A 27,650-nucleotide genomic window follows, 5' to 3' on the forward strand; every position below is an offset into this window, starting at 1 on the left:
AGACGCAGATGGTTTCCCGTAGATATTTTTCTCCTTGCAGGGCGCCCTGAGCCATCCATCCCTCCCACCTCCGGAGTGTTTCTATAGTAATTTCCAGCCAATGATCAGTAGGTGTCCACATCCCTGCTTCCTCACCTCAGCACCAATCAGCCACACACAGCGACAGGAGACACGGACTGAGCAGAGAGACCAGGCAGACACACAATACAGCCCCCGGATCAAGAAGAGAGGAAACACCTACCCCCCTCTGCGATTTCCCCCACGGCTTTTTCCTACGACACCTTTTGGCTTATTTATGCACTTTCCAACAATTTTTTTTTTTTTTTTTAACGTTACAAGAAACTCGATAAAAATGGTCCTTTTGTTTTGAGCGCTCTGAACACACACACACACACACACGCACGCAAGCAAACACACTCGCCCTGCTCTCCTCCGGCAGCCTATGTCTGTGCGTCTTCTCACATCTTTGCATTATTATTCCCCCACGTATCGCTTCGCAGTAATGTGCCGTTACACGGTCGCAGGCTGGTAGCATCTTGGGAGCTCTTCTCAACAGGAACCCGGTAGGTGATGCTCTCTCTCGCTCTCTCTCTCTCTCCCCCTGTGTCCGTCCATATTTTGCCGTCCACTTGCATGCGTTTTATCCCGCTTTTCCTGTCCCTGTTTGTGTGTCCGGAAAGTGAGCCGGGCAATGTCAGATTAATTTTGATACCGTTTTATTTGCACTATTGCACCGCTCTCCCCTCTTCGGATTATATATGCATGACCTTTGCTCTGAATGTCTAGCACAGACCAAACCGAGTGTAATTAACGGCACCGCGGTGCAGCAGCGGCACAATGGTTCGTCATCAGACGTGGCTTTTTTTTTTCTTTTTCTTTTTTTTACACTTTTCTTTCTTCAATCACCTTCTCGCACTCTCCACCTCTCTCTCTTTCTCTCTCTCCCTCCTCTCTGTGTTTATCTCCAGCAAGTATTGAACATTTCTGTCTCTCTAAACTTTGTTTACAGGCTGAAAATCAATGTCCGTGACTTGATTGCCTTTGGGCTACGTATTTCGCTCCAGGGGTGAATTGATTAAGTAATAATGACCATGAGGAGGGCTGATCATTAAGCTAAGGAGGGTTGTGTTTACTGGTGGCTGCGGGTTGTTTTGGATGCCACGTCGACATTGAACCTGCGGATCTGGAATTGGATTTTTGGATAAGACTCTTGGTGGCACATTTATGTAAAAATAATAACAATAGTTCAAAAGAAACAATAATGGATAGTTAGGTGTGTGATAGAAAGTGCATTGAGACTCAAATGCTTCATGTAAATGGCAGTGGAACTATATTGAGACTGAATAATTTTGCATTTTTAGGTTAAGGAAAGTATTTACCTGCTAAGATATGTTGAGTAGCTGACTTTAATAACGCCACCCAGTGATCTCTCCAGTTCCATGTGTGTATATTTATAATTTTCTTTTTCCGAGACAGCTGCTGGGTAGCACCATGGAAGTGATTTGAAATGCTTTAGTGTTCCAGCGATGGATCAGCTTTAGCAATTAAGAGTAGAAAGCCCAGAAAAAGGTAATGGAAGTAGGGGGAGATGTGTCTAATGGGCTTTTATCTGTGGAAACCAAATCCAGACAGACTGGTGGAGAGAAAGAGAGGAAATGGAGCCCCCCCCCCTCCTTCCCACACACACAATGCACATGTACACATGTACACCCCCACTCATCCACACACACACACACTCACACACACACACACACACACCCCATCCTAAAGCAGCTGACAGTAGTTGGTCTGGTCCATGATCTGGATGTAAATCCACTGGTGGCTATCTGTGCTGTCATTGTGTAAATGTAACAGAGCAGACCGTGAAAGAATACCAGGTGCTCTTAAGAAAATGGACAAAGTTGGGTTTACATGGACGGGCCAACTGTAGTATTCGGATTAAAAGAAAAATGTGAAAATGTTATGACTACAAAAGGTTCCTCCTGGCACCCAAAGCAGAGGATTTTTAAGAGCTTATATATCAGGCCTGAGGTAAAAAATATTTGTGTTTGTAGCTACTGCTGTCAAAATCTGAATCCTGGTGGGGCTCTCCTCTAACTTTTCAAAAAAGTGAAAAGTGATAGTTTGGACTGAAATTTCAATACCTATGTTTTGATGTAATGTACCCTAGTGTATTAAAATGTATTTATTCATTCTGTTAAGTAGCCGATTGGACTTTTTTTTTCAAAATACGTAACAATACTTGACAAGACATAAAAAAACACTGTTGAAAGTGTGGCATCTTTTCTGAAGCATGCTAATTCTTTCCTCCATTATAATAATGGCATGTTGTTCTGTCACAGCTATCACGTTATTGTCACCAGATGAAGAACAGTTCTGACTATTTGTGATAGTTTCCAGAAAATACAGGACGTAAACAATGTGCCAGAAGAGTCTTCAAATGTTCAGCAGTTGAAGTACAGAAATGAAATCTGATAAGAATTAAAACTTCTGCCTCTTTATGTGTAACTGTTTTTTTTGTTTTATTTTTGCTTTTAGCACTGGAGAAGATAAACAAGGATGGTAGCACACTGTTCGTAACCAGCTCCAGTTTGACAAAGGCCACCGTACCTCGCTTTCTTCTCCTGAACACTGACAACCATTCCTCAGCCATGGCTAACATAAACAATGCACTTTGCATTGAAAACGGACAGAATGCAGATGTGTCTCTGTTACAAAAGGATACTCTTCAGGATGGTGGATTAAGCCAGCTTTTGGATTATAATGCAGAAATGGAAAGGTACAGGTCTTTTGCAAACTTTTATAAAACCAATGGGGCATTTCCACAAAAGATTGCCCGCATCACAACGCCCATTTTCCCCAGTGCTAGAATTGGCATGTCCCCTTGGAACTGCGATAACGCCATGCTCTGGGGAAGGAAATCAGCGGCAATAAACCCTAATAGGACCAGCATGCATAGAAATGACTCCCAGAGGCCGGGGAAGCCTGGCGTGCCGCCAGAGACGCTGCAAATGGCAAATAATAATTTCCTCTCTACCTTATCCCCCGAACACTGCAGACCTTTAGCAGGAGAATGCATGAACAAGCTGAAATGCGGCGCTGCTGAAGCAGAGATAATGAATCTCCCAGAACGCGTTGGAACTTTTTCCGCTATCCCGGCTTTAGGGGGCATCTCATTACCTCCCGGGGTCATCGTCATGACAGCCCTTCACTCCCCCGCAGCCTCAGCAGCCGTTACAGACAGTGCGTTTCAAATTGCCAATCTGGCAGACTGCCCACAGAATAATTCCTCGGTATCCAGTGGAAACCCAGCGAAGAAGAAAAGGAAAAGGTGTGGGGTCTGTGCACCCTGCAGGCGGCTAATCAACTGTGGTGTCTGCAGCAGTTGTCGGAACCGCAAAACGGGCCACCAGATCTGCAAATTTAGGAAATGCGAGGAGCTGAAGAAGAAGCCAGGCTCGTCGCTGGAGGTGAGAACCGGGGCTCTGCTTCCCCTTCTTTTGTTATTATCCCCTTGCACTCCAAAGCATTAACCTTTTCATCCAGTCACGTTCTAAGCCCTTGGAAATTGTTTCCATGCCCACCCATGCCTGAACATCCCCCCGGCTTCTCAAATCTGCCTACCCGCCTAGCCTAATTGGCAGTAATTAGGGGTGTTTGTGTGGAGCGCAAGCTGAGCTTGGCTCAGACACCCCTAATTGCTGCCAGTCAGACTGGGGCTGGAACGCATCCGAACAACCCTGAGCTTGGCTCAGCTCCAAGCAGGGCTGGGAAATGGTTTTCAGCAGAGAGCCATCCCTCTCTGCACCCGGTCATTTTAACCAATTATGGAAACCGTCTCTGGATGGGGAGAATCAATATCCCGCACAGTCTCAGCCTCCGACCACCAAGAGATGGTGAAAAGTAATGGCAGGGCTGCTGATTTCTCAAAAAATACCCCAAGTTTTGGGTAGGAATGGGAGTGAAACACCCAGACTTATCCTCTCCCACTGAAGGATGAATGTTTTGTGCACATACAGTAGGGTTGAGATACAATCATTTTATATCGTATTTGTGTCAGTATGGCCAACCATTGATCAGTCGGAGCATGCTACATATCAAGAAGGCTGCAGAGGCAGAACAAAACATTGTCACATAGGAAAGAGAAAAACATATTAAGCAGAGGCTTAATTGACAATTAGCAAGAGGCTTCATTAGACACAATCAGAGGGAAGTGTTGCTTTTAAAGGTTCATTTTAATTGATTTATTTAGTAGCTGACATTTGGCTATCAAAGGCAAAGGCAGACTATCAATGTTAAGTTGCAAATATGGTTCTCTTTACCCTGAGAGCCTGAACTTGCTCACTGGCTTAACATGAGCTTGTATGGATGAGTCACCAACAAATGCAACCTGAGGGCCTGATGATTTGCTCATTAATTAAGTACTTACATAGAGGGAATAAAAAAAGGTTAATTATAAAATATTACCTTATCTACTCATGGAAAAACACCATGGATGGATTCCTTGGTTTATTGTGAACCTGTGCCATCAGATTGATTTATTCTTGTCGGAATCCATTATAGATTTGTTGTTGTTAATGTTCATTTTTGCAGATAAGTCTTTAAGTTTAATTTTTAGCTGTGTTTTTCTTATTTTTTTGTGTGATGTAATTATATCACCAGTGCCTGTTGCTGTGTAGTGATTAGTACATTCTGAAAAGGATTCAAAGTAGATTGAGATTGTACACGGATGCAAATGTTGAAGTTTTTTCTTGACCTCGTAGTGTTGACGAGCTCAATGTGACATAACATTATTTATTCAAATGACTCATTGTTTATGTTCATGTACTCTACAATCCAGTGTTACATGGAGGATTTCTGTCAGTTCAATCCCAGTTTGACAGTCTGCCATCCACAGCTAATATCACTGATTCCAATCTTAGTAATTGTTAATGGATTTGACAAGAGTTCCAAGTATGAAAAGCCACTTTGCAACAGAAACAGAAATTGAGAAGCAAAATCATTATTGTTATTATTATTTTTCTAACCTCTTTAACCCAAAACAGAGGGTCAGTCACATAAACACGTTGTGCAGACAAGCACTGTTCAAACCTACAGAGCTTTATTTTAAATGTGAGTTAAGATCCCAAAGTTTCCAAAAGTTTGTATCAGGACTCATTTTGGTGAAAACACACTGTAAAAAAACTCTAAAATTAGTGATTGTATCTTGAAGCAAGAAGCACTACATTTAAGAACAAGGTGACTGGCAAAAGCAAATAACTATATTTCACTTGCTTTAAGAAAATTATACTTTTAGGACTCACATTAAGGACAAAAAGTAACATGAAAGAGATTTTTGCCGTGTAAATGAAGATATTTAAATCATTTTTCATTTTGTGCAGCCATTAAAACCATAGTCATACTGTATTTCATGTAATATTTTGTCCAGTGTCTTAAAATGAGTGTTAGAACAAGCTGAAACAATATCGAGACAGTGTGGAAAACTCTGACTCTTACTGTGGTAGAAATTGTGAGGAAACCAGGGTTTAAGAGGTTAAAGAAAGGGGTCACCCATGGGTTATAGGTTGGACGTATTAACTATAGAAATCAGAAGCTCGTGTTGACTCCACGTATCGTGTACTAACAGGTGTCGTCAAACAGGTGCCCAGGAAGCTAGCCTCCTGTTCCTAATGCATGGGTAGACGCACTTTTGGAAAACATCCATTTGTAAAGACGGTTAGAATTACCAAGGGTGTGAAAACCCCTCAAACAAATCCACACTTGCTTTTAAAAGCTCCTTCCCTGAGTTCAGTAATTCATATTATGGACTTCTCCATCAGTAATTGTTATTTGGAGTCTGCATCTGTAATTACAGGCGCACCTTCTGCTGCGGAAATGGCTTAGAGTTTAATGGCATCTCAGAGGTGAGAAGTTGCTCTTGCTTCAACAAACTTTAACACGTAACAAGGTTCCCTTTTATCCACCCTGTCTGTGGTGCTAATGGACGCTCACGGTGAATGGATTGAGAAGTGTGAGGAATCAGGTGTGCCCATGTGTGCTAATTCACACATGAAAAGTAAAACGTATGCACCCTCTCTCACTCTTTGTTAAGATGTACCCAAACACACTCTTAACACATACTCACGAACAAACACACGCACCAAATATGAGCCGAGCAGAGTACCTTGGAAGAGACGATAAGCTACTGGCAGCCAGTTAGATTTGGCTGTCAGTGTTTTCCACATGGGAATCACCCTGAACTAATTATATCTTAAGCAGCGGTGAAAAATGCAAATCAGAATTTTACTCACACCCCTGAAATCGGAGAGCCAATTTAATCTAATACCCCCTTTAATTTAGCGCGCTAATGCAAGGCCCTAGAGAATTGCCCTGTGTCACTGCTGTGCTGTTCTGCACCAGATTCTGCTCTCTTTCTCTAGCTCTCTCTCGCTCTCTCTCTCTCTCCGTCTCTGTGCCGCTCTCAGGCTCCAGGATGGATTAGTCTGGCAGAGGAATCTCATCTAACCTAACATTTCCAGAGCAGTTACCTTTGCGTAGCTTGAGCTCCTATGGCTCAAAGGTCCTTCATTAACTTTCAAATGCAATAATACTCGTATGTGGGCAAGCTGCGTCTTTACCTCTCCATTTACCTCACTTGTTTACCTCAACTTTGATTTCTCCGGAGACTAATGAAAAAGGGAGTCTGCATTTTTACTAAATTTTTAAAAATGCCTGCCAGCTTGTGTTGCTTAACAGAATCATTATCATTGTGACTCTAACATTAACACAGTCTGAGGGCATCCACATGTGTTGTGTATGGTTTCTAATCTTTTTGGCTTGTGGCCCCTTTCAAATGAGTAGTTCTGACCCCTCATCGCAGGTTATGGCCTCAGTGGACATTCGTGAGCAGCTCCCCTAAACAGTTGCCCCAATCATTGATTTTCCTTCTCAGATTGTCTCATTTAATGGATTTGTATACTCCTTAAGCGGTAAAAGGCCTCAAAAGAAAAAAACTTGTGTTAATTACTTTGTGACCCTTTAGACTCATCTTGAATCCACTGAGGGTGTTCTATGGTACTTGGTATTCAGCATCCAATAAGTGTTTTAATGGTAACACCCTGCTTTAAAATAATCGTATAATCTTAAAAAGCAAACGTGTAGCCACTGCAGCTCCACAATAGCTTTTTAAGGTCTTTTCAAAGTTTATGATACAAGTTTATTATAATTTCAACAGGTTTTATTTCAATTGAATTCAGTTTATTGGGGACATTTTATATTGCTTTAATGAGGTAAGCTAATGTGTGGGGTTTCCTTTATAAATCTAGTTTTTAAGACTATATATGTATCTGATGTAGAGTTTCAAATATTCTTTAAGGTTGAAACTCAAACTTTATAATAATCTTTCTGATACTAAGACTTCTTAAGGCATATACAATTCATAATTTAATTTGATTTTGTTATTAGTGGTTTAGATGTTTAACATGACACTGTAACAAGTGCTCTAGTGTTAGTGTTCTGACATAAAACCATATTACTTGAAATAGAGCAATACAAACTTCATTGCTATTATGAGTTAATAAAAGGCCTTTCAGAAGTTGAGATTAGTACAATATTTGTCGAAAGTTATATCAGTCTGTGTCTGTTTTCCACTGTGTTGTGCAGTCAGACATTTCATTTAAACAACACAACAACAACAAGTCTGACCAATGTAAGGAAATCTTACAGGATGCTTTCAATCTAACATCTTACCAGACTCGAAAAAATATTTCCAACATATGGATTTGACGTGTTCACTTCATGTATTATTTATGTTGGTTTCAAGGTTTTGCTTCTGAATGTCTCAATAATGCAGAGTTTCCATCAGGAGTTTGATGCCTACAGATAGATGTCTAAAACAACATTCTCCTCACCCTAAATATACTTTATTATACTCTACTTACTATAACTATATGATTTGATACAAACATAATCACAAGATTTTAAGTGCCAGCTCACTGGGTAGTTGACTATATTGACAGGAACACTTGACTTAAACAGCCCTTCTGTTTATGCCGTTCATATTAGTGATTAAGACAAAGATTCTTGAAATGGCAACATCCAAAAGGGGCTCCAATTTGATTAGTAGCATGATATGGTGCAGCCTAGTAAAAGCAGGAAAAGGGCAAAACTAAAATCTAATTGAACAGATTCCCTCTTTCAATGAACATGTCAAAGGCCAGCGTCAAGATGTGCAGGAAAACAGCATCCTTGAGTAAGGGGATGTTCTTTCTCTCCCTCTACTCTTTGTGTAGGGTTGATATGACAACATGAAATGGGTGAAATGAAAAGGTGGCCTGGCTGCCAAGAAACCTTTGCAATTGTGATAAAAGACAAGGCCCGAAATGGTAGGAAATGGGAACTTGAGGAAAATAGCTGGAATTCAGCCCCTTAATGAGAGCACGGGAGCCAAATAAGCAACGGCAGCCAGGTCTAATTTGTTTTAGGTGTGCTCAGAATAGATAAGGACAAATCTGTGGCCTTCGCACCCTCCCCCAACCTTCGCCTCCCAGGAGATAACACTGAGTGCTGCCAGCCAATCTCCGTGGGCAAAGGAGAAGGGGCAAAGAAAAAATAAATATAAAAAAAAGGAAGAAGGAAATGCCTGAGGGACAGACGGCCTTTAGATCTGCAGATCTCTAACTTACTGGATTTATTCAAGCTTCAAAACTGCAGATTAATTTGGTCGCAGAGGTCTGGGGCTGTGTGAAGAAAAGGGAAAATGAGGCCGTACACTGCCGCGCATCTCAACCTAAAGGGCAACCTTAAGCTCCTGTCAAGACAATAGGATTTTGCCATCTAAACCACATTGCAGAGCGCTTAATTATACACATCTTCCCTGCAAGCTACCCTGAGCTACCTAGGAGCATGGGTCCCCTTATTCATTTTCATGCCCTTTTTCCCCAAGACTGGTCGTGCTGTGTGGATTTTCTGTCAGCTTCCATTTGCACTGAGTAGCTGTCCTCCTTAGGCCTCAACTGGGCTCAAAAAGGCACAACCTCACGGCACTGTTAAAGAATTCATTGTTTTTCGCCACTGCCACCAATTAAGGCCAAAGTGTAATCGGAGGTGTCTGGACGATGCCCTTACATTATGTGGTCTGTTGCCTTATCTGCCTCCGTTTGATTTAACATCCCTGGTTCAGTGGGGAAAGAGAACTCATTGTCTAAGTGGGAAAGGGAGGGGGGGGAGAGGGAGAGAGAGAGAGAGAGAGAGAGAGATGGGGGTAGGAAGCAGCCCAGTGGAGGATGGACAGCGTGAAAGAGCAGGTGCGGGGGGACGTTAATGTGTGCCACTTTAAATTTTAAACAGATGAAAATCAATTATTGATGCTGACTCTGACTGAGAAGTTAAAAGGTATCTCGTCATTACTGAGAGCCTGTGTTAAAAAAAAAGTGTGAAAGAGGAGTCTTCAGCAAATGCATCATGTAATTGTGATGAGGGCATGAGCATTGCAACTAGGCGTTTTTTGTTCTCCATAAAAAAATCATGTGATCTTGACTTATTTTGATTCCTGCACATATTTGATCTTTTGGCAACATTTTTTTACAAAGCACTTAAAGAAATATTGGCCTAATTGAGTTAAGTGCAACTAGCCCAGTGGCAAATGATTTAACTGATAACACTGTACCATTGCAGTAAAAGTAATGTACAGTAGATTAGAAAAAATATTTCCCATTTTCAATCCGCTACTACCAAATTCCTCCAAAAGGCATACTGATGCTTACTTTGTGGCTTTGTCATACACCTGGACATGAGGTATATTAGTACAGAATCCCTACCGAGATATAGCTTTTTGTTAAAGAGTAAGATCATTTTTGTTTCACCCACTCTATTTAAATAAACATTAGTTTTAACATCTGTAGAGCCAGCAGTTTTAACATGTAAATGGGGAAATTAAGGGTTAATCTCAACTAAACCAGAGTTGTTAGAACAGTAGAAAGGCAAACCAATACGGCTTTTGATAGTTTCTGTAGAACTTGAATGAAGTGTAGTTTACAATGATAAAATTGGTGTTTGCTTAAATGACGTCTGGTGGGTTTGGCGACAGCAATTTTGGGGCTGTTTCATGTTAAACAAAAAAGGGATCTTTACATAATGTTGCCAGACACTTAGAAGAATAATCTGAGAATATCAGTGGCAAAAACAAGCACTAGTGGGCAAAAAGTGATTGTGCGAGATCGCCCTTGAATGCTACATTGCAGCTTGTTTTGTGCATGAGACAAAAGCTAGTTTAACAAGTCACCAACTAATAAAGGTTTAAAATAATCCAACAATTCTAAAGTTTAGAGAATATGCTTTGTATATGGTGTTTTGTGTTTTAGTCTCTCTTACTCTCTCTCCCACTCAAAGATAGATCTCTATGACAGACCACTTTTTATTAATTACACTTCTTCTATCGATTTCTAACATTTTTCCTTAAGTCAAACCTCAACATTGTCCTCACTGCTCAGAACACTTGCTTCCTGCTATGGTTCTGGATGACGTGATGCTTCTTTGTGCCTAAGATGATGACATTACCCTGGCCATGATGGGTTCACTGACTGTAGACCGGCATTTATCACTTATATACAGAAACTCTACTTAAAAGTCCTCCTTGTTGGTGCAAGTGCTTATATAAATGTGGACGTCATGAAAAGAATCATGTGAACTGGATAGTTTCTTGCATTGCAGTGCCAATCAGTTGTGTATTTTGCAATGTCAATTACAGGCATATTTCGATGTATACTATAGATTGAAACGTTGTGTGTTGTTCAATTTATAACTAAAACCACAGGACTGCGATTACGAGCATTTTGGATGTGAAGAACATCAGAAAAAATGATTTTGTTTCACTTGTTGTCTTGTCTTGTATTTTGGTGATTTTGCTCCTCTAACGTAATTTTTTACATTTGGACCACAGATAGCGCCTTTTAAAAAGTTGTTTTCTTTGGTTGCAACTCTGAAATCTGATATTTCCCACCGTAGATTTGTGTGCAGTTAATGGGTTAAAGCATAGAAAAACATCTGGATGGTCCTTTAACTTGTGAAGTGACTTGGTGCACGTTACAATATTGACCTGCAAAAGAAAAAGAAAACTCAAATCTTTGTTAACCTCATTGTAGTTGGCCAAACAGCCAACATTAAAACATAATATACAGGGCCATTAAAATTGCAGGACTGCGGATCCCCTAATGAGTTTATATCTATAAGTTAAAGGCAGTAAATGACAGATGGCTTTGTGCCATTCAGCCAGAAAACTGACGTAAAAGCGCATATGTGAGTGACAACTGGTGATGGGAGAAATCGGTCAACATGGTTTAAGCGTCTCAGTTTCTGCAAGTCAAATCCCCGCATGCTGCCACCGCCGCTATTGTGGCTTTGCTCTTGCATTATGAATATTTCATGGCAAGCATCTGACACCATGCCCAGAAAGATATTTCAAGGTTTTTTTTAAGATAGAAACCCTGGGGTTAGAGAGTGTCACAGAGGCGTGAAGTCAGTCTGAGGCCCGCAGGCAAAGGATAGGATTTATGATGCACCGGATGATGACATCAGGTGGATATTTTCTTTTTCTGAGCGGAGAGCCCCTTTGTCCTCCACGACTGATAAACCATTGAGCTGTTTGTTGTCACTTCTCTAAAGATCTGTCTGTGGGATTCTGTTGAGTAGAGAAATGATTTCAATCTGCTCTGAGTGCAAGCTGTGTTTTGACAAACTGTGACCGGTTTCCCCATCTGATCAGTGTAGAGCTGGAATGACTAAGCAGGGGGGAGTCTGCTTGGATTAGCTCTGTCTTAAACGCTGCCTTTAGCATATTACATTGCCCACTGGCTTTCTCCTGACGAGGTCTCTCTTGTTTTTGTCTTTGTCAAGTTTAACCATCCAGTTTAACTAAAGCCTGCTTATTTACTTACTCCTCATTTTAGGTTACTTCAAGTGAAATATTAGTCTTATATAATCTAACTAGATGACTTTAATCCTTGTTTTTCTTTCTTCTTAGGAAGGGAGTTTTTCTTTACACACGAGCTGGCCCTACAGAGTTATTTTAGGTGTGTATCTCAGCCAAATTAAATAAAACCAAACAGCGTTGGATTTTCACTCAACTCAACTCAAATGCATTAGTACAGTGGTTCCCAAGCTATTTGGCCCAAAATTATGCTTCTCCAAAGATGAACGCCTCCGCTAACCTACAGTATGCAAAGAAGGGTGTTATGGGTAACCGTAGGTCACACCTCCTGCAAGATGATTGGTTGATTTGACTCCTATTGGGAGGCAGGTTTGAAACGGAGCTGAAAACGGATGTAAACAGTCTACAGAGTGGTTAAAACAAAGGAATGTCGTACATGTCCAGTTCAACCAAAGATTAAACTTTTTTGCTGTGTTTAAATAAAGTCATGAAGCAGTAAAAGTATCCAGTATAAAATAGAGGAAAGTTTGAAAAAAAAACATAACCTTGAGTAAAGCAAGGGTTATTTTTACTGCTTTATGCTCCTGTTACTCATCTTGTGACCCTTAGATTCATCTTGTACCTGGTGTCAGAGAGAGTTTACCCCCAATTTCCATTTAAAAAATGTTCTCTTACTTATATCCCTAAAGTTGCTTAAGCTAGAAACTAAGTCTCCTGGATAATTTGTTTATTAAGGTTTATTTCTTTAGATTCCATAAAAACTTAAGAAAAGAGACAAGATTTTGTTTGAGATCTTGTCCATTACAAAAACTAAAATAACGAGTCTCCACGTCCGCTGCTATGAAAAATAAGTCAGTCAGAGGCCCAAATCAGAGCCGTGCAAAATCAAAATGTCTTGTCCTTGATGTTTGACCACTGTCCTTCTTGCTTGCTGTCATTAAGAGGTAAACATAAAACCATAGTTGTCAAATTCAACCAAAATGTACACAAAATCTGAAACTTTTATATTAAACTTTTGCTTCCCCGTGCCGTAAGGAGTGCACGTGATGCAATTGGATGTTCCTTCAGACATTTTTACCATCATGCACCTTTGGAGTCATAGTTTTCTTCTCATCTTACATTTAAATGCAATTCTTTCTCATATTTATGCAACTTACAAACAACACAGTTGATGATCTTTCTTTTTTTTTACCTTTATCCAAAGAAGTTTTACTGAGAGCCCAGCTCCCTTCTTCTTTGGTCATTAAGAGGGAAACACTCACTCAATGACACACATTCACAGCTCGGGCCAATGACCAGCTCCATTGCAGCAGTTGGGGTTAAGGGCCTTGCTCAAGGGCCCACCACTGGTACTAATGAGACAAGGGAAGCGCTGTTTCTTACCCCCCCCCCCCCCCCCCCCCCCCCCCCCCCCCCCGTCCCCCCCAACAGATTTATCCTGCCAGGGATCACAAGAACATTTAGCACACCACTGCCCACTTTCTACTGATACTGATGATCTAATCCATGAGGTTTCATGCCCATCCAAGCTGTACAAAATGCTCCAATTGTTAGACACCAGACATTGTCAATGGAAAAGAAATGGGAATTTTACTCTAAAAAAATGGGCTCACAAAATAGGGGTTGTTGTTTAGACATCCCTGTCCCCACTGATCAAAATAAATCCTAAAGGAAAAACTGTATTGTATTGACGTTGCCGTCATAAAATTAGCAGATCTCTCCACAAATCCTTGTCTGTGAAGCGCCACATTCGGTAAACTTTCTTTTAACTTCACTTCCACCATTTTTCTTTTCAATGCTACATGGATTACTCAAGCAGTGCCACAACATACTTGCACACTTTCTTTCTTAATTTGACGGTGGAAAGCGAGCATCAAAGAATTGTGATACAATTATTGACGCAATTATTGATGCAAAACCAATTGGTGGTCAATAAGCTTATGTGTTGTAACGATGAGAGTTTGTTGTGAATTACCGGTAGGCCTGTTTCAGCAACGACTGACCTCATTGATTTTATCCACCAAGGGTGATTTTTACAGGTTGATTTGGTGGGTGGCGGGTGCTAATTATAGGCCTTACCAGCATCTGTTGCTTATACATTTTGTATAATAAGTAGCCGTATGGTATAAGCCGAGTAAAGGCACTGTACTTGACAGTTGCTTAGTGGCTGTACATATTCAAATCTTTACTGAACTTACATTTTTCTTACTCATTGAATTTGATGCACAGATCAATATGACTCAAGTCTCCATCACACGAGTGCAATTAAAGACTGATCTTCAGCTGTGTGTATTTTCTAATCCTAAACTAAATATGATGTTGATTTATAGTAAATATGCAGAGCTCTGCGTACAGACCTTCTGAGTTTTAAGGGCTCCCACACAGATGCTGAGAAATCTGCTCAAAACAAGAAGGCCTGCTCCTACTTTGCATTTCAATTTAACATTTCAGAGAACTGGCAGCATGTTGGCTCGCTTAGCCCTCGCTTCGTTACACCCACATGGCTTCTCGCCGTGCTTGCTGACGTCTTGCACTGTTCAAAGGGCTGCAACTTGGCTGAGAAATTGGGGATTTCCATACCAGATCCCTCAGGTATCTACACATTCAAACGTGTGTCCTGCTCATCTTCCCCCTCTTCCCCCTGCTCCCATCCTGCAACGCCTCCCCTTCTCCACATTCACACTGCTCTAATTCTCGAAGCTCTATGACTTCACCGCCGCATCTTTGTGTTTGGTTCTCCTGAAATATTAGCAGCACCTGAAAGCTTCTCCGCTGTCTCCCATTTAGGGCTTGCTCCCAGAGGAGAGATAGCTTCGTAGTAGCCCTGTGTTAAATTGCTTTACATCGACAAGGGTACTTAGGTGAAGCTAATTGAAATGGAGGCCAGCACTGTTGTACTTAGTAGCAGGTAGGTGATCCCAGCTACAGGCGGTAGCCTCTGACCCAAGGGTGCAGCCTCAGTATTTCCCTACGTGGGTCGGCTCCGCCTCCGTCTGTGTAGGCAGGGATTTTTCATGCATGATAAATGGAAGAGGCGTGGCGCCTGGGCGCTGTTTCATCTGCAGAAAGTCGCTCCCTCTTTAGGATATCTCTCACATTGCATGGGTGCACTGTGTTAGTGATATTCTTAAAGCGTATAACACAATGTGAAATATGCCTCCGTAAGGTTGTTTCTGCCATTGCACCATATTGCGGTGACAAATGCTAATGAATCACTGGACAAAAAGATCTTGAGCATATAGAAGCATTAGTTATTCATGTAAGCAATTGATGCTTGTAAATGTTGAACCCTCTTTAGATATTATAAATTTGGTTTTGCAAATAATTTTGAAGGAAACATAACTGTGATATCCTTGGACTACAGGAGTTATAAGGAGGAGGTCAGGACGAATAGTTGGGTGTACAAATGTGATTCACGTACTGGATCTCCTGTATTTTAGCTTTAGGCTACGTTTAGATGGAAACGATCTGAAGAGAAAACGGCGTGAAAACAATCAGCATGCATATGGTGACGCAAAAGTGTGTGAAGTCTATGTAGTATGCACCAGGCGGCTAGGTGGCAGTGTGAAGCACTGCAACACCACCAAGTCCGCCCTTCTTCATAGAACCTTCCTTGTACTTCTCTCCCTATTAGCGCAAAACCAAAACATGGCGGAGCGAACAACAAAAGCTGACAATTTTGTCTCGACAGACGAGGTGGTGGAGTTATTGCTCCAAACAACCTTAGATTACAAAGCCACAAAGGCACAAAAGGGCGTGGACTGGGAGTCCAGCCAGTCAAACTATATAGACATGTTTATCTGAGCAGCTAGGGCAACTCAAAGGTCCGACAAATGGAAATAATCCACCATGTTTGTTGTTATTTTCCTGTACTTTACCCTTTAGAAGGGAACGTGACGGTGGGGCGTTTTTAAGATTTTCCCTCTGGGGGGGTGGTTTTAGAAAAACGCTGTTGCCGTCTTAACGAAAGGCACATCTGATCAAATATTGTAAGCGTTGTCGTGTTAAAAGGGCTGTGACTTAGTGGTAAAGTAGTTGTCTGCCAATCGGAAGGTTGGGGGTTTCAATCCCCAGTGGATGGCTTCTCGTAGTGCTCCTATCGGTTAATACTACCTATAGATACTGATACAGCTTCGTAGTCAAAGATATCATTAAACCCAATGCTGAACACCTAATGAAAAACTTAAACAAGCATCCTTTGGCATTGTGGTGATGCATACCTTATAACTGCAGTATCATGTGTTCCATTTCAGCCACGGACCTTGTAGACCATGTTTCCTATCTGTATCTCAACTGGCATAATCAATAGCATCAAGCAACAGGGTTCAGGATGGACAGGAAAAGCTGGTTAATACCCAAAGATGTGAAGGGTACATTAATTCTGATGGAACACTGACAAAGTTTTGAGACTTGCAAGCATCTTGCAATTTAGGCCACGCCCCAATCAGTGATGTCACTGGCTCAGCAGGTGTTTTTCCGCCAGCTGATGGAAAACATCTGCTGTAACATCCCCGATTGGGGCGTGTCTAGAGCAGAGCTGCAGAATGCAGTTCCGAAATGTGATTTGGAGTGGATTTACCCTTTTCAACATTTGACAGTTTCCATCAACACATACTGACTTCCTCATAAAGCATGTTGCAGTGCTGCCCCAGTTATACTGGGCTCGTTCTATTTCGCCGTCCAATCAACGGCTTCCTCACTGTTTGATAAAAAGTGTATTTTCTGAAGCCACAGAGCCTTGGCCTGTCTCAGTGCAAACCCACTCCTATGGAGGGCTGGTAAAATATACGTCCTACAGGAATACTGCACTGTAATTACATTCCACCATTAGCATACGGAGGCATAGAGTCACACTGCACTCAGCCTCCAGCAGCACTTTGCCATATGGTCCGTCTGTGCTTCTCAGGCGTTATTTGGCAAGACTTTGGCAGAAGGTCAAATATCAAGTCAGAGGACTGTGCCAGAATTGCATCTATGCTAATTGCTCTCTCTCTCTCTCTCTTCCTCTGCTCCCTCATCCATCTCATGCTCCTCTCTCTCCCCCTCTCCCACTGAAGTAAGTAATCTGCTTTAGGATGTATCTAAGATGGATTTGGTTTTCCTTCGTTGCCCCTCAGCCTAATCTCCCCCCTGTGACCAACCTGCCTCTCCCAGGCAAAGCTCTTAAGCACACCATTATACACCCCCCCCCCCCCCCCCCCCCCCCCCCCCCCCCCCCCCCCCCCCCCCCACCCACCACCACCACCACACTTCATACATGTCTAGTCAGCAAAAAAACCTCCCAAATTTCTCATTACTCTCTAACATCTGCAATACACTTAGCTTGATTTGCTCGAACGGATGCCTGGTGCAAGGCTAGGCCTTGTATTAAAAGATTGTAACTGCACAACATTTCAGTATTGGAATGTTATCATGACACTGGTACTTAGTAGAGTAAGGCTGGGTTAAAATAATAGATTCTCAAATGAAAAAAAACAATCTTTGAGTGATCTGATGTTGATGTCTGATAATAAGATCCTAAAATCAATCTTTTAATATGTTTAAAATGTTAATATTTGTTAGTCTTGTTAAGTAAAAAGAATTCTGATTTTTAACATGAACCGGGTGCATGATAAAAAAACAATTTCACTAAGCTGTATTGGGACCTTGTGAATCGGAAATCATTGGCGATATCTAGCCCTATACCTGAGTTCTTTTTCTCTGTGTGTAAGTTTCATGAGCATATTCAAGTGGGGTGGTTATCCGAACACACATACTGCTGTTACTCAATTTGTTAATATCTAAAGACTGAAATTGAACAATCTTATATGCTGGTGATCTCTGTAAAATATGAGCTAACAACATTGCTGGTACACGGGTTGACAAAATACTGATTCAACATCAACCTTGTGTATTATAGGCAGCAGATATTTTTGATCACACATTGATTCTTAAGAGAGGAAAATTCTGATGCTAACAACTGAATTGATTGATGATAAATACTTCAAATCATATACACCTTGTTTTTTAATTTTAAATCATTGCCATCATCATTCTAGGTAAGTTTACTGGAAAATCACAAGTCCAGCTTTTATGGCACCTGTGAAAAATGAATGGTGTGTAGTGGGTATATGGCCTTTGTGTACTTCCACACTCCGGGGATTGTATTTCCTTTCACTCTGCTGGCTTTTGCCTAATCATCTCATATTTCTGTCGTGATGATGACATAAAACATATTGTGAATCTTTAGCAGAATTGTAAGAAATAAAGCACATTTGTTTCAACATTTCATTTAAGGCTGTCAATTTATCAAAATACTAAAGAAAACTACAGTAACAGTAATAGTAAAAGTGACAGAAACACTGCAATGATTCAAGAGCAATTTTATTTCCACTTCTAAGTATCTTTTTGGGCTTTAGACTTGACATCTCTCTGGGTCATAATGTTATGATGATATTGTAAAGACGTGAAAATAATAATAATATAAAAATCAAGTTAGGGTCAATCTGAAATAGCATTAACTGCCCTATAGAATTATGATTTACGTTAAAGATGGTTTTATCCATTGGAATGTTTAGCGCATTGCAATACCACTTTACTGTACCTTTAACAAATGTAAATTACCAAGTCGTTAACAACTGGAGCAAAGATCTTTTGGGCTGTGAATAAATAAACCACAAAACAGAAAGATGTTTAATCAAAGCAAATGCTTATTCCAATGCAGTTACTTCTTAACGTAGAATGACCAGAATGACGGTTATTAATAATGCTGTATATAAGTACATGCAAGTAATAGACAAGGTCTGAGCCTTTTCACAGTGAGTGTGTTGCGTTTCGGTGATGAGATGCAGGACTGAGGGCAGTGGCATGTGGATGACTAGATGAGTGGTCTGTCCGTGATGGCGGCCTTCGAGAGGTACCTTTTATAAACGGCATTGGGTGGTTAGAATATTGGCTACAAGCTTCAAGATGAGATTTCAACCCCCACCCACCAACGCCTGCAACAGTGCAGGTGATGGATTGCTATACCTTCCAGGTTTGAGCTTGGCAACGCCCCAATATTCCTGCAGAATAAAGTGACAGGCAATATATAACCCATCAGTAAAGGCTGACTGCACCGCTGAACCCCCCCCCCCCCCTTTAGACCTCGGGATGGGACCTGAATGTTTGGCTGGCTTCCAAAGCCCCTATGCACTTTCTTTACTCCTTTTTCCCCATCTCTTCCCAGCGTTGTCTTCCTCACCACCAAGTCCTTTCCCTGCATGTGTTCATTTTATATTGACATGATCACAGGCATAACTTTTCTGAATGTAGTTCTGAGGTGTCAGGTTCATTTGCTTGCTAATGTGCGTGTGCTGCTGTAACACCGTAATTTGCCAATTTTTTTGGATCAATAAATATCTATCTATCTATCTATCTGAGGTGCGATATGTTGGTGGCTAAAAAAGAAAAATTGTCTGACCTGAGTTTGTACACACATTTCATTTGCAGTCTTGATGCTGGGTGAAAGTGTTTGTAAGTATGTTAAAAAAAAAGTTAAAGTCCAGACAGCTAAAGCAATGTCATCAGCAGTTTGTGTGTCAAGAGAGGGGATGGGGGCAGTGCTTTTTTTAATATATACTTTGTTTCTAGCCTGTCAGAGCTGCATCCAAAGGCAGACGGTTATGAAAAGTGGCCTGGTTCCCGGTCTGTAAGTTAATAAATAATGGGCATTGTCAGGGTAATGTATGGGCCATGTGCTATAATGAGCATTCTGAAACATATCAGCACACTCCCACAGGCTGCTATTCAACCTGCCCGGTGCCACTGTCTCTCACTGAGAATCTCCCTTCCTTCTCCCTTTCTGTGTCCCCCATATCTGTCTCTTACCTGCTTCTATCCGTTCCATCTGTACTCAGATTTTTCTGCCACACTACACATTTTTTTCCACAATACCGTCTCATCTCTAACGCCGATTTTTTTTTTATCTCAGAGTATGAGTAGATTCTTAAGAATTCCTAGACAAAAAAAGAGAGGGGGAGGGGGGGAAGGTGAGTCTCTGGTTGGCTGTAGAAAAAAAAAATCTACCCGCAATTATGAGGAATTAAGTTTTATGATGCTTTTGTGTGTGTGTGTGTGTGTGTGTGTGTGTGTGTGTTGGTGGGAGGGAGGGGGGCTCTGTGACAAGGCTGGCTGGGAGCATGGAGCTGAGGGTTAGTGCCAGACATGTCTCAAGAGAAACCGGGGCACATTTGCAATCACCCCGAGTTCAAAAGGGTAATTTATTCACAGTCTGTGGTTAAAGTAGGGCTGCTCAGAATGCCAGTGGGATTCTGCTGGGAAGCAGAGGAGTAGAGATACATTATTTTCATTTTTTCTCCCCCCTTTTTTTTTCCCCCGCACTCGCTTGCTTTTCCCCTCATCGTCCTCTTCATCGCCTGTTGTTGTTCCTGCGAGCCCTCTGTGCCGTCTTTTAACACACGCCGATGAGCATATTTCACTTTTACACTCATCCGCATTGACGTCCTGGTGCTGATTGAATTTTGAGGCGCTGCGGCGTCTGCCATTATCATCCTCATCGTCATGAGTGGTTTATCTCTGGCCCCAGCTCAGTGTGACGCCAAGGCTGCAGGGATAGAGGAGGGGCAGGGCCGGGGTGGGCTGAGGCTTTGAGGACTGTTCGTGTGTTTTTATTATTTGTGTGGAAAAGATACGGAGGATTGACCTTAACCTGGATCTTAAAAGGTTTGTGGTGGGAGGTTTTTGTTGTGTGTGCATGCATGTACCCCTGCAGAGGTTAGCACCCTTCACAGAAGCTGCTTTGGTCCGGTCAGTTTGATTCTGTTTCAATGTCCCGTTGAAGCCAGCGCTGTCTTTCTCCCACCTCATCTCAATCAGCCAATGACGTGGCTTCAGCATTAACTGCACCTGCCAGGTTCGGTTAGGATCAAAGGGTGTCATGGCTGCCGAGGGACCTCACACTACCTCGCCAGAATCAGCAGAGAATTTCCCACCACATGTCAGTTTTTACCGGGTTGTTATGAGCGAAAGCCACCAGCAGACACTGTGAATACACTGTCTACGGTGGTGGTGTGGTGGGGTTAATTTGAGGTCTGGAGGAATCTCTTCCTCCTCCTTCACCCAGTTCAATACTCGGCCGTGTGCATTCATTGCCAGAGCGGGAAATTGTCTTTCCCTCGTGTGTCGTCGCAGCCAGGTTGTTATGCATGCTCTGCTGCAGAGGCAGCGTCGTTGACATGAGGCTGAGCAGCTGCCACAGCATCTTGATTTGAGGTGAAACTTGGGTGTCGCTCCCGTGTCCCTGGTGTAACACTATCAACCCTTACTTTCTCACCACTTTTCTCTGTCCTTCTTCCTATATCTCTTTCATCCCTCTCTGCCTCTCCCTGTTGTTTCTGTATTCTCGTGTCTTTTCTCCCTCACTCTCCCTGGCGGTTGATGGAGTGATTTTGAAGGCGCATGCAGGTAGGGGAGCAGACAATGCAGAGCTGCGCTAATTGAGCCTTCTTTGTGCCTGGTCACTGCAGTGTGCTGAGGCGATGAGGCCTGGGAGTGAATCCAAGCAGCACTCAAGAGCCCCACAGGATCGATAACGCGGGAACTTAACAAAACAGAGACATGCCGAGTGCCCAGATCAGGGTCATTATTGTCTCTGGCGAGCCACACTTCCACCAGGGACTGATCAATGTGAGAATATGGATCAAGATAAACATTTTCACCTCTCCTTTTATCTACTCTTTGCCTCAGCTCTCAGAGCATCACGTTCTAGACCGAGAGAGCAGAGCTTGAGACTGAAGTGTCCCTGTGGATGCACCATATCCAATGTGGATGTGGACACCATATCCAGAACATCTCAAATATACATGCTTGTTGTGCTTTCTTTCCTGTGCCTCATTCAAAATTATTATTCATAGTAGTCACACATTTTATAGGACATTGTTGAAGCTCAATGTTCTCTTTTTTTAAGGACTGTGTTTGTTGAGATTTACTAGCTTGGCCTTTGAAACTTGTTCTGGCTAAACTGCAGATTAGTCACATTCCAGGCTGTGTGTCTTCAGCTCAATTTTTGTTGCCACAAATGTCTTGTAGCATCACCATGTAAGTTATTCACAATTTTTTTTATCAGAGAAAAATACATACAAAATACAGTTGAAAAATAGTTCTGCAAAAACTCCTACCTTTATGAAGGCTATAATAAGTTTTTGTTCAAACTGTTTGAGATGTGTTGATTCATTTGGTTTAATTGGTTATTGACACTGTTGAATTGTATTATACTGACAGGTGTATTTTTTCCATTCCATTGATATCAACGAGGGTAGGCTAATCTGTAATGCTTGTAAAACTTAGATGTCTAACAATACTTTGCCTGTTCGAACTTCGTATTACATTTTGTATAATGATGTGGTTCTCGTCACAAAAAAAGTGGTTCGTTTGCCATAACAAGTCATACTTACATCCATGTTTAGCGCAGGGACATGGTTATGTGGTTTTTAGTCTTTTTTTTTTTAAAGATCATTTGGGCCTTTTTTAGGTCTTTACTTGTATAGGACAATTTAGACTTGGAAGGGGAGAAAGAGTGAAAATGACCGAGAGTCGGGGTCAAACCCGTGGCCGCTGCGTTTGGGAGTAAACCTCTATATATGCGCGCCCGCTCTACCAGATGAGCTCACCAGGTTTTTATTCTAAGCCAGGACATCATTAGATCATTAGTCTAGGGACTAATTACTCTTATTGTACAGTGCACCTATGGCCACAGCATACGGTCACAAAATTACATATTTAAAATTAGCAATACAACTAATTATCCTCATTGTTTTTGGTGGTTCAGGTGATTAGAAATCTCTCAATGTAACTATGGTCAAATCTGGAACCTTTGTTTCATGCCGCTCACCCATCCTTTCTGTTTTTCTCAACTCAGAAATAGCTTAAAAATCTGAAATTACATTAAAATGTGTTTATCAAAGACTAATTGCTTCCCAAAATTATTTTTTTCTAAAAATGAATAGAGCATTGGTGACATAACAAGGAGGTAGGCGTCAGCTCATTATTATTAAGCAAAGAAAAATTAAACATCAGATCTATGAGAGCATCTTGACCCTTCAAAATGAGATGGTGTTTTATTTCATCCGTGGCTTTAAATTGGTGATGATGGTATCCTGCTGCTCTGCGTCCCCCCATTATTCACTAGGAAGGATAACCGTAATTGCTTAATGTGGTGTTAAAAAATGGTACATGGTTGCTACACACATAGGAAGGAATGTATGTGTCCAAAACTAGCGAGATGTTGAGACAAGCGGCACCTATCTACATGCAGTTGATATTTAGTGTAGGTTGTGTTCCTACAGAGATTAGGACAAATGTCCTTATCTCTCATCATTCATCATTTACTGTTTTATACCTAATGACTGAACACTTTGTTATGAACCTTACAGGTAATAGGACTGGGGTCCCAAGGATGATTTGTTGTTGGAGAAGGTACAATAAACAGAGCTGCTGATAACCTTCATGTCTATTCTAATTCATTATTATTGGGTTTGTTTATTAGTTTGACTGGTCAATCCTCTTCTAAATTGAGTAAAGCAATTATTTTGAGTAAAGCCTGACCACTGGCTGGTGCCTCTGATGGCATCATTGGCCAAATGCACATGTTATATTTACCTTGAAAAGATTTCCTCTTGATTACATGGGAATCTGAAAACAGTCGGAGCCTGTTGCACGAAACCAGGATAAGGGATTAAGCCGGGATATTCAAGTTATCCTGGGTGAATTTAGCTTTGACTTGGTTGCATGAAACCAGGTTGAATTTATCCCAGCCAAGTAACCATGGAGATTTATTCTTTGCGGCTAGCCTGGTCCAGAGCAGGCTAACCGCCAGGCTAAGATTAATCCTGGAGTCTCATGTTTCAAATCAGCTGCCGCTCTGAACCGAAATAGACATGCTTAAGTTATTCCGTTGTCTTCTGAATGTGTTCTGATTTATATTTATTAACATGCATTATTTGTCAGTATTCTTGTCATACATTTTATTTAAATCCCTACTATTGCAGTGGTTTAGATGGCTAGAAATGGTGTCACTGGCACCCCGATGTGGAGTGGCGATCGGGAGAGTCTGGACTTTTCCCGGTGGGACGGTAGAGTTTCGAGGCTGCCTGGCGTGCGGCCGCCTGCCGGCAAACCCTTGCATTGCGTCAGTGCCCACTCTCTCTGTAAAAGTAGAGATGAGCAGCGCGGCGTCCTTTGTCTATGCAGCTTCAGGTTTATAAATGACACTCCGGAGATGAAGTGGGACAATGTTGCGATATTCCCAGATATGATATTAATGGCAGACTGGTCAGATACCAATACATTCATGATTTCCTTTTCTTGTTGCTTGTCCTTATCTAATAAAGGACCGTTTGTGTTACTCCTTAATATGGAGGCCTAATGTTTTTTATTATAGCTTACTTTGGTTTCATAACCTTCTCAATAAGTCTCACATCACTGTCCCAATAACGTGGCCTATCTATAGTGTAGTTTACTTCTATCACACCGGGAACACCACAATGCTTCTTAATCTTGTAATTTTGGTGCTGTCACTTGTAAAAAGAATTAAAAAAAAACATGAATTTTGTTTTACATATATGCTCAAAGTGTGTATTGAAGTAGGTTACCTCTTTTTCAAGTTTTCTTTTCCTTTTCGGATTGTTTGGATTGTTCTGTATGAACATATTTAGAATTAGACATAGCTAGAGGTTTGTGCATATGGTTGTAAAACATGTTCTCACATTGTGAATAAGGATTAGAAATTAAGCCTATTGTTACGGTACCACCTATGCGGTAACACCTACAGTCCTTAGGGTACATTTCCAGAGGAACATTGATTACCTCTGCTCACTTTTAAGGTAAAGTGGATAATACTAAATAATAATACATTGTATTTATATTGGACTTTACATGGTAGGCTACTCAGACATTTTACGGTAAAACCAGCACATTTATCACATAAAAACAGATACATGAAAATAGCATATTTAAAGCAATTAAAACACAGTATAGCATACAACTTTGTAAAAAAAAAGAAAAAAGTGTTGTGACTGGTCGGCTAAGTAGATATTTTTACATCATTACACATTCAGTCGGTCCGGTATAGTCTGTTGGACTTTTTCTCTCGATGTTTGATAACAGCCGTATTGCCCTTTCTGCATATTATATTCTTCACCTCCTCGTTACTTTCCATTAGAAGCGGCTGCTCATTGGGTGAAACATGTGCCGCATGCGTCTTCTCCATTTCTGCATCAGTAAATCTGTGATCGACACCGTGGTCTATTTAAGAAAGCCGTTAACGTGCACTTACCCCAGCTATCTACACCTGGCTGGACATAGCTTCACCTGTTCATCCTGCCTCGGCATATGTGCAACCGATTAAGCCGCGATGAGCGGATCACACTAAGTCAAACTGTGTTTTTTCACTTATCCTGGATATCTTTATTCAACCTTCCGTGCAGCGGGCCCCCAAAGTGCTGTTAACGATACCATTACAACTATCCTCAAGTGATACCGTACCAAAAGAGTACTTCATTCAATTTCCAACATGTGAATGGAATCATTCAGTTGCATTACATGCCACCACCACTCCACTACTAGCTTCTGCAGTAGTTCCACATTGCATTAAATCAACGTTAACTTGCCACTGTAGGAACGCTGGTAAAATAACCTTTGAAACAAGCTACAATACAACCGCGCGCTTCACAGGTTAGGATAAGTGTGTGTTGTGCTGTGACCAGCAAATTTGTGGTATGTCCGTTTGAAAAATAACTTAAATCCTCAAAATTGTTTCCTTCTTTTGGAACAATTTATGAATTTTCTGCCAATCAACTAATTGATTACTCTACTAGTTGGTTTAGCTCTTCTGGTGTGCATTAGACAAAACTTCTCACACATGTAAAACAAAAAAAACTTTACCCAATGTGTTTTGCATTTTCTTATTTAAAAATGCTGTGTGTCATTAAGTCACGCAACAGAATTTTGTAAAATAATATATGACCATACATAAATCCACCATTGATATATACCAATATTACATTATTGCCCATCCCTATCCTTCAGTGAGAATGTTTAGATGTGGTCCATAAACTGTATTAGCCTAAAACTAGTATTCTGGTGCTAAAGCTCTCATCAGCATGCCTTTAAAGAGCCACAGATGACACTTGGTATTAAAATGTCAAATTGCTCTCCACTCAGACTAAAGTGATTTTAGTTGTGATTATGTACCATTTCCCCCCTGTCAACAGCGAGAAAAAAATAATAATCAAAAAATGTGCTAATTGGTCATGGGGATTGGTGGAAGACTTCAGTATTTTATGTCTTTGACTTCCAAATGAGTTTGGGAAAGGAGAGGCTGTCACTCTGGCATAGAGGTTTTGCGGAGGAGGGGCGGCTGCTGGCGCGGCCTCAAATTGAAATGATGCACTGTTCCCCATCACTGCAGCCAGAGCTCGCAGTAATTAAATGCCTCATTGTTGCTTCTTGGGAATTTGTATTGAATATTTTATACAGCGTAATTATTATTTGGGTGTGGGTGGGACGTGGATGTAATCACCTTGGCTGGCTCTTTGATGAAATACTTGGTTTGGTTGTCGTGCTTTATAACTGCTTTAAATGCCCTTCTGGGCTTTTACTTTACTTAATGTCCATGCTAGTTCCAACTGCTGTTATTCAGCTCTGGTTATGCTATTATTGAATGTTGGCTTCCAAATCTGTTGGCACTTTCTGAATGTATGAATGCTTTTTTTTTGTAATTTGCTGAAGAGTAACACATGGCATGACAATGGCATGACCTCAAAACCTGCAAATTAAAATGTGTCCTTCACATCTTGTCTCCCACAGAGGACGCCGGTCAACAATGGTGAAGCTTTTCGGTGGTTCTTTTAGAGCGGCGAGCTACGGCTGCCCCATCCAGCCGCAGGAGGGCAGGTGGGACTCTTGACTCTCTGCCAGGAACACTTAATGGGTTCACAGGACCCAAGGCGCCTAAAACATTTGAGGAGGACGAGAGAAGAAAAGTGGACAGACAAAAAGATAAATGGAAACATAATGGTGTTGTTTAAAATCTGTAATTTCCTTTTCTGTGTAATTATTGTACCTTTTGACAGTATCATAATGTATATTTTTGGTGTCTATGAATGTGTTTTCAGTGTGGCTGTAAGTTTACAGCCAATCCTATGTAAAGGACTCAAACAGACAATCATACTGATTCCGTCAAACCGAAGAGGCCACAAGGATTGATGACGTAACAAACACAACCCACTTTACTCTGGAGCAATAATCTATTCTGCTGATTATTCTTCAACCTTTCATTTCTGTCCACTCTTGAATTATTTTTATCAAGCTGAATCACCTTCTAGTTTTGTCTTTTGTTTCATTTGAAAAACCATACATCTTTTTAAATGCCACGCTAATGGTAAGACCGTCGCTGGCATTGTGATATGTCTTGTTAAGAACGATGAAGGACGGCAGCAGTGCTTCTGTGACAGACTTGTTGACACATTCTCTTATTTGAGTGGACTCACTGCAGAACAGGGCACATTGTCTTGTGTGGTGAGTTTCACTTCTTTAAAATCCGATTGGCCGTCATTTGATTGTGACAGCAGCAGACGTGTACGAGTCAGACTGCTGTCTGGAGGTCATATTTTCAAAGATGATCTCAAAGTACATGTTTTTAACAAACCTCCATATGTCTTCAAACCTTGTTTTTTTCTTTCACTAAATATTTTAACTGTCTAAAAGG

General features: G+C 41.3%; 1 protein-coding gene across 1 annotated transcript; it reads left to right on the forward strand.

The window, feature by feature from the left end:
* The first annotated feature begins 65 nt into the window (after window positions 1-65).
* Window positions 66-27,650, forward strand: cxxc4 (CXXC finger 4). The gene is made up of 3 exons (XM_034856666.1): window positions 66-563; window positions 2,539-3,470; window positions 26,750-27,650. The coding sequence occupies exons 2-3, from the start codon at window positions 2,652-2,654 to the stop codon at window positions 26,792-26,794; spliced, it is 864 nt and encodes a 287-aa protein (XP_034712557.1). The 5' UTR covers window positions 66-563; window positions 2,539-2,651; the 3' UTR covers window positions 26,795-27,650.

This window comes from Etheostoma cragini, chromosome 2 (assembly GCF_013103735.1).
Source record: "Etheostoma cragini isolate CJK2018 chromosome 2, CSU_Ecrag_1.0, whole genome shotgun sequence".
In the NCBI taxonomy this organism is placed as follows: domain Eukaryota; kingdom Metazoa; phylum Chordata; class Actinopteri; order Perciformes; family Percidae; genus Etheostoma; species Etheostoma cragini.

Bases quoted from the DNA above. Each gene is read 5' to 3' on its own strand.
- cxxc4 (XM_034856666.1), top strand. From the start codon at position 2,652: ATGGCTAACATAAACAATGCACTTTGCATTGAAAACGGACAGAATGCA. The intron at 3,471-26,749 runs GTGAGAACCGGG...TGTCTCCCACAG, and splicing joins AGCCAGGCTCGTCGCTGGAG to AGGACGCCGGTCAACAATGG.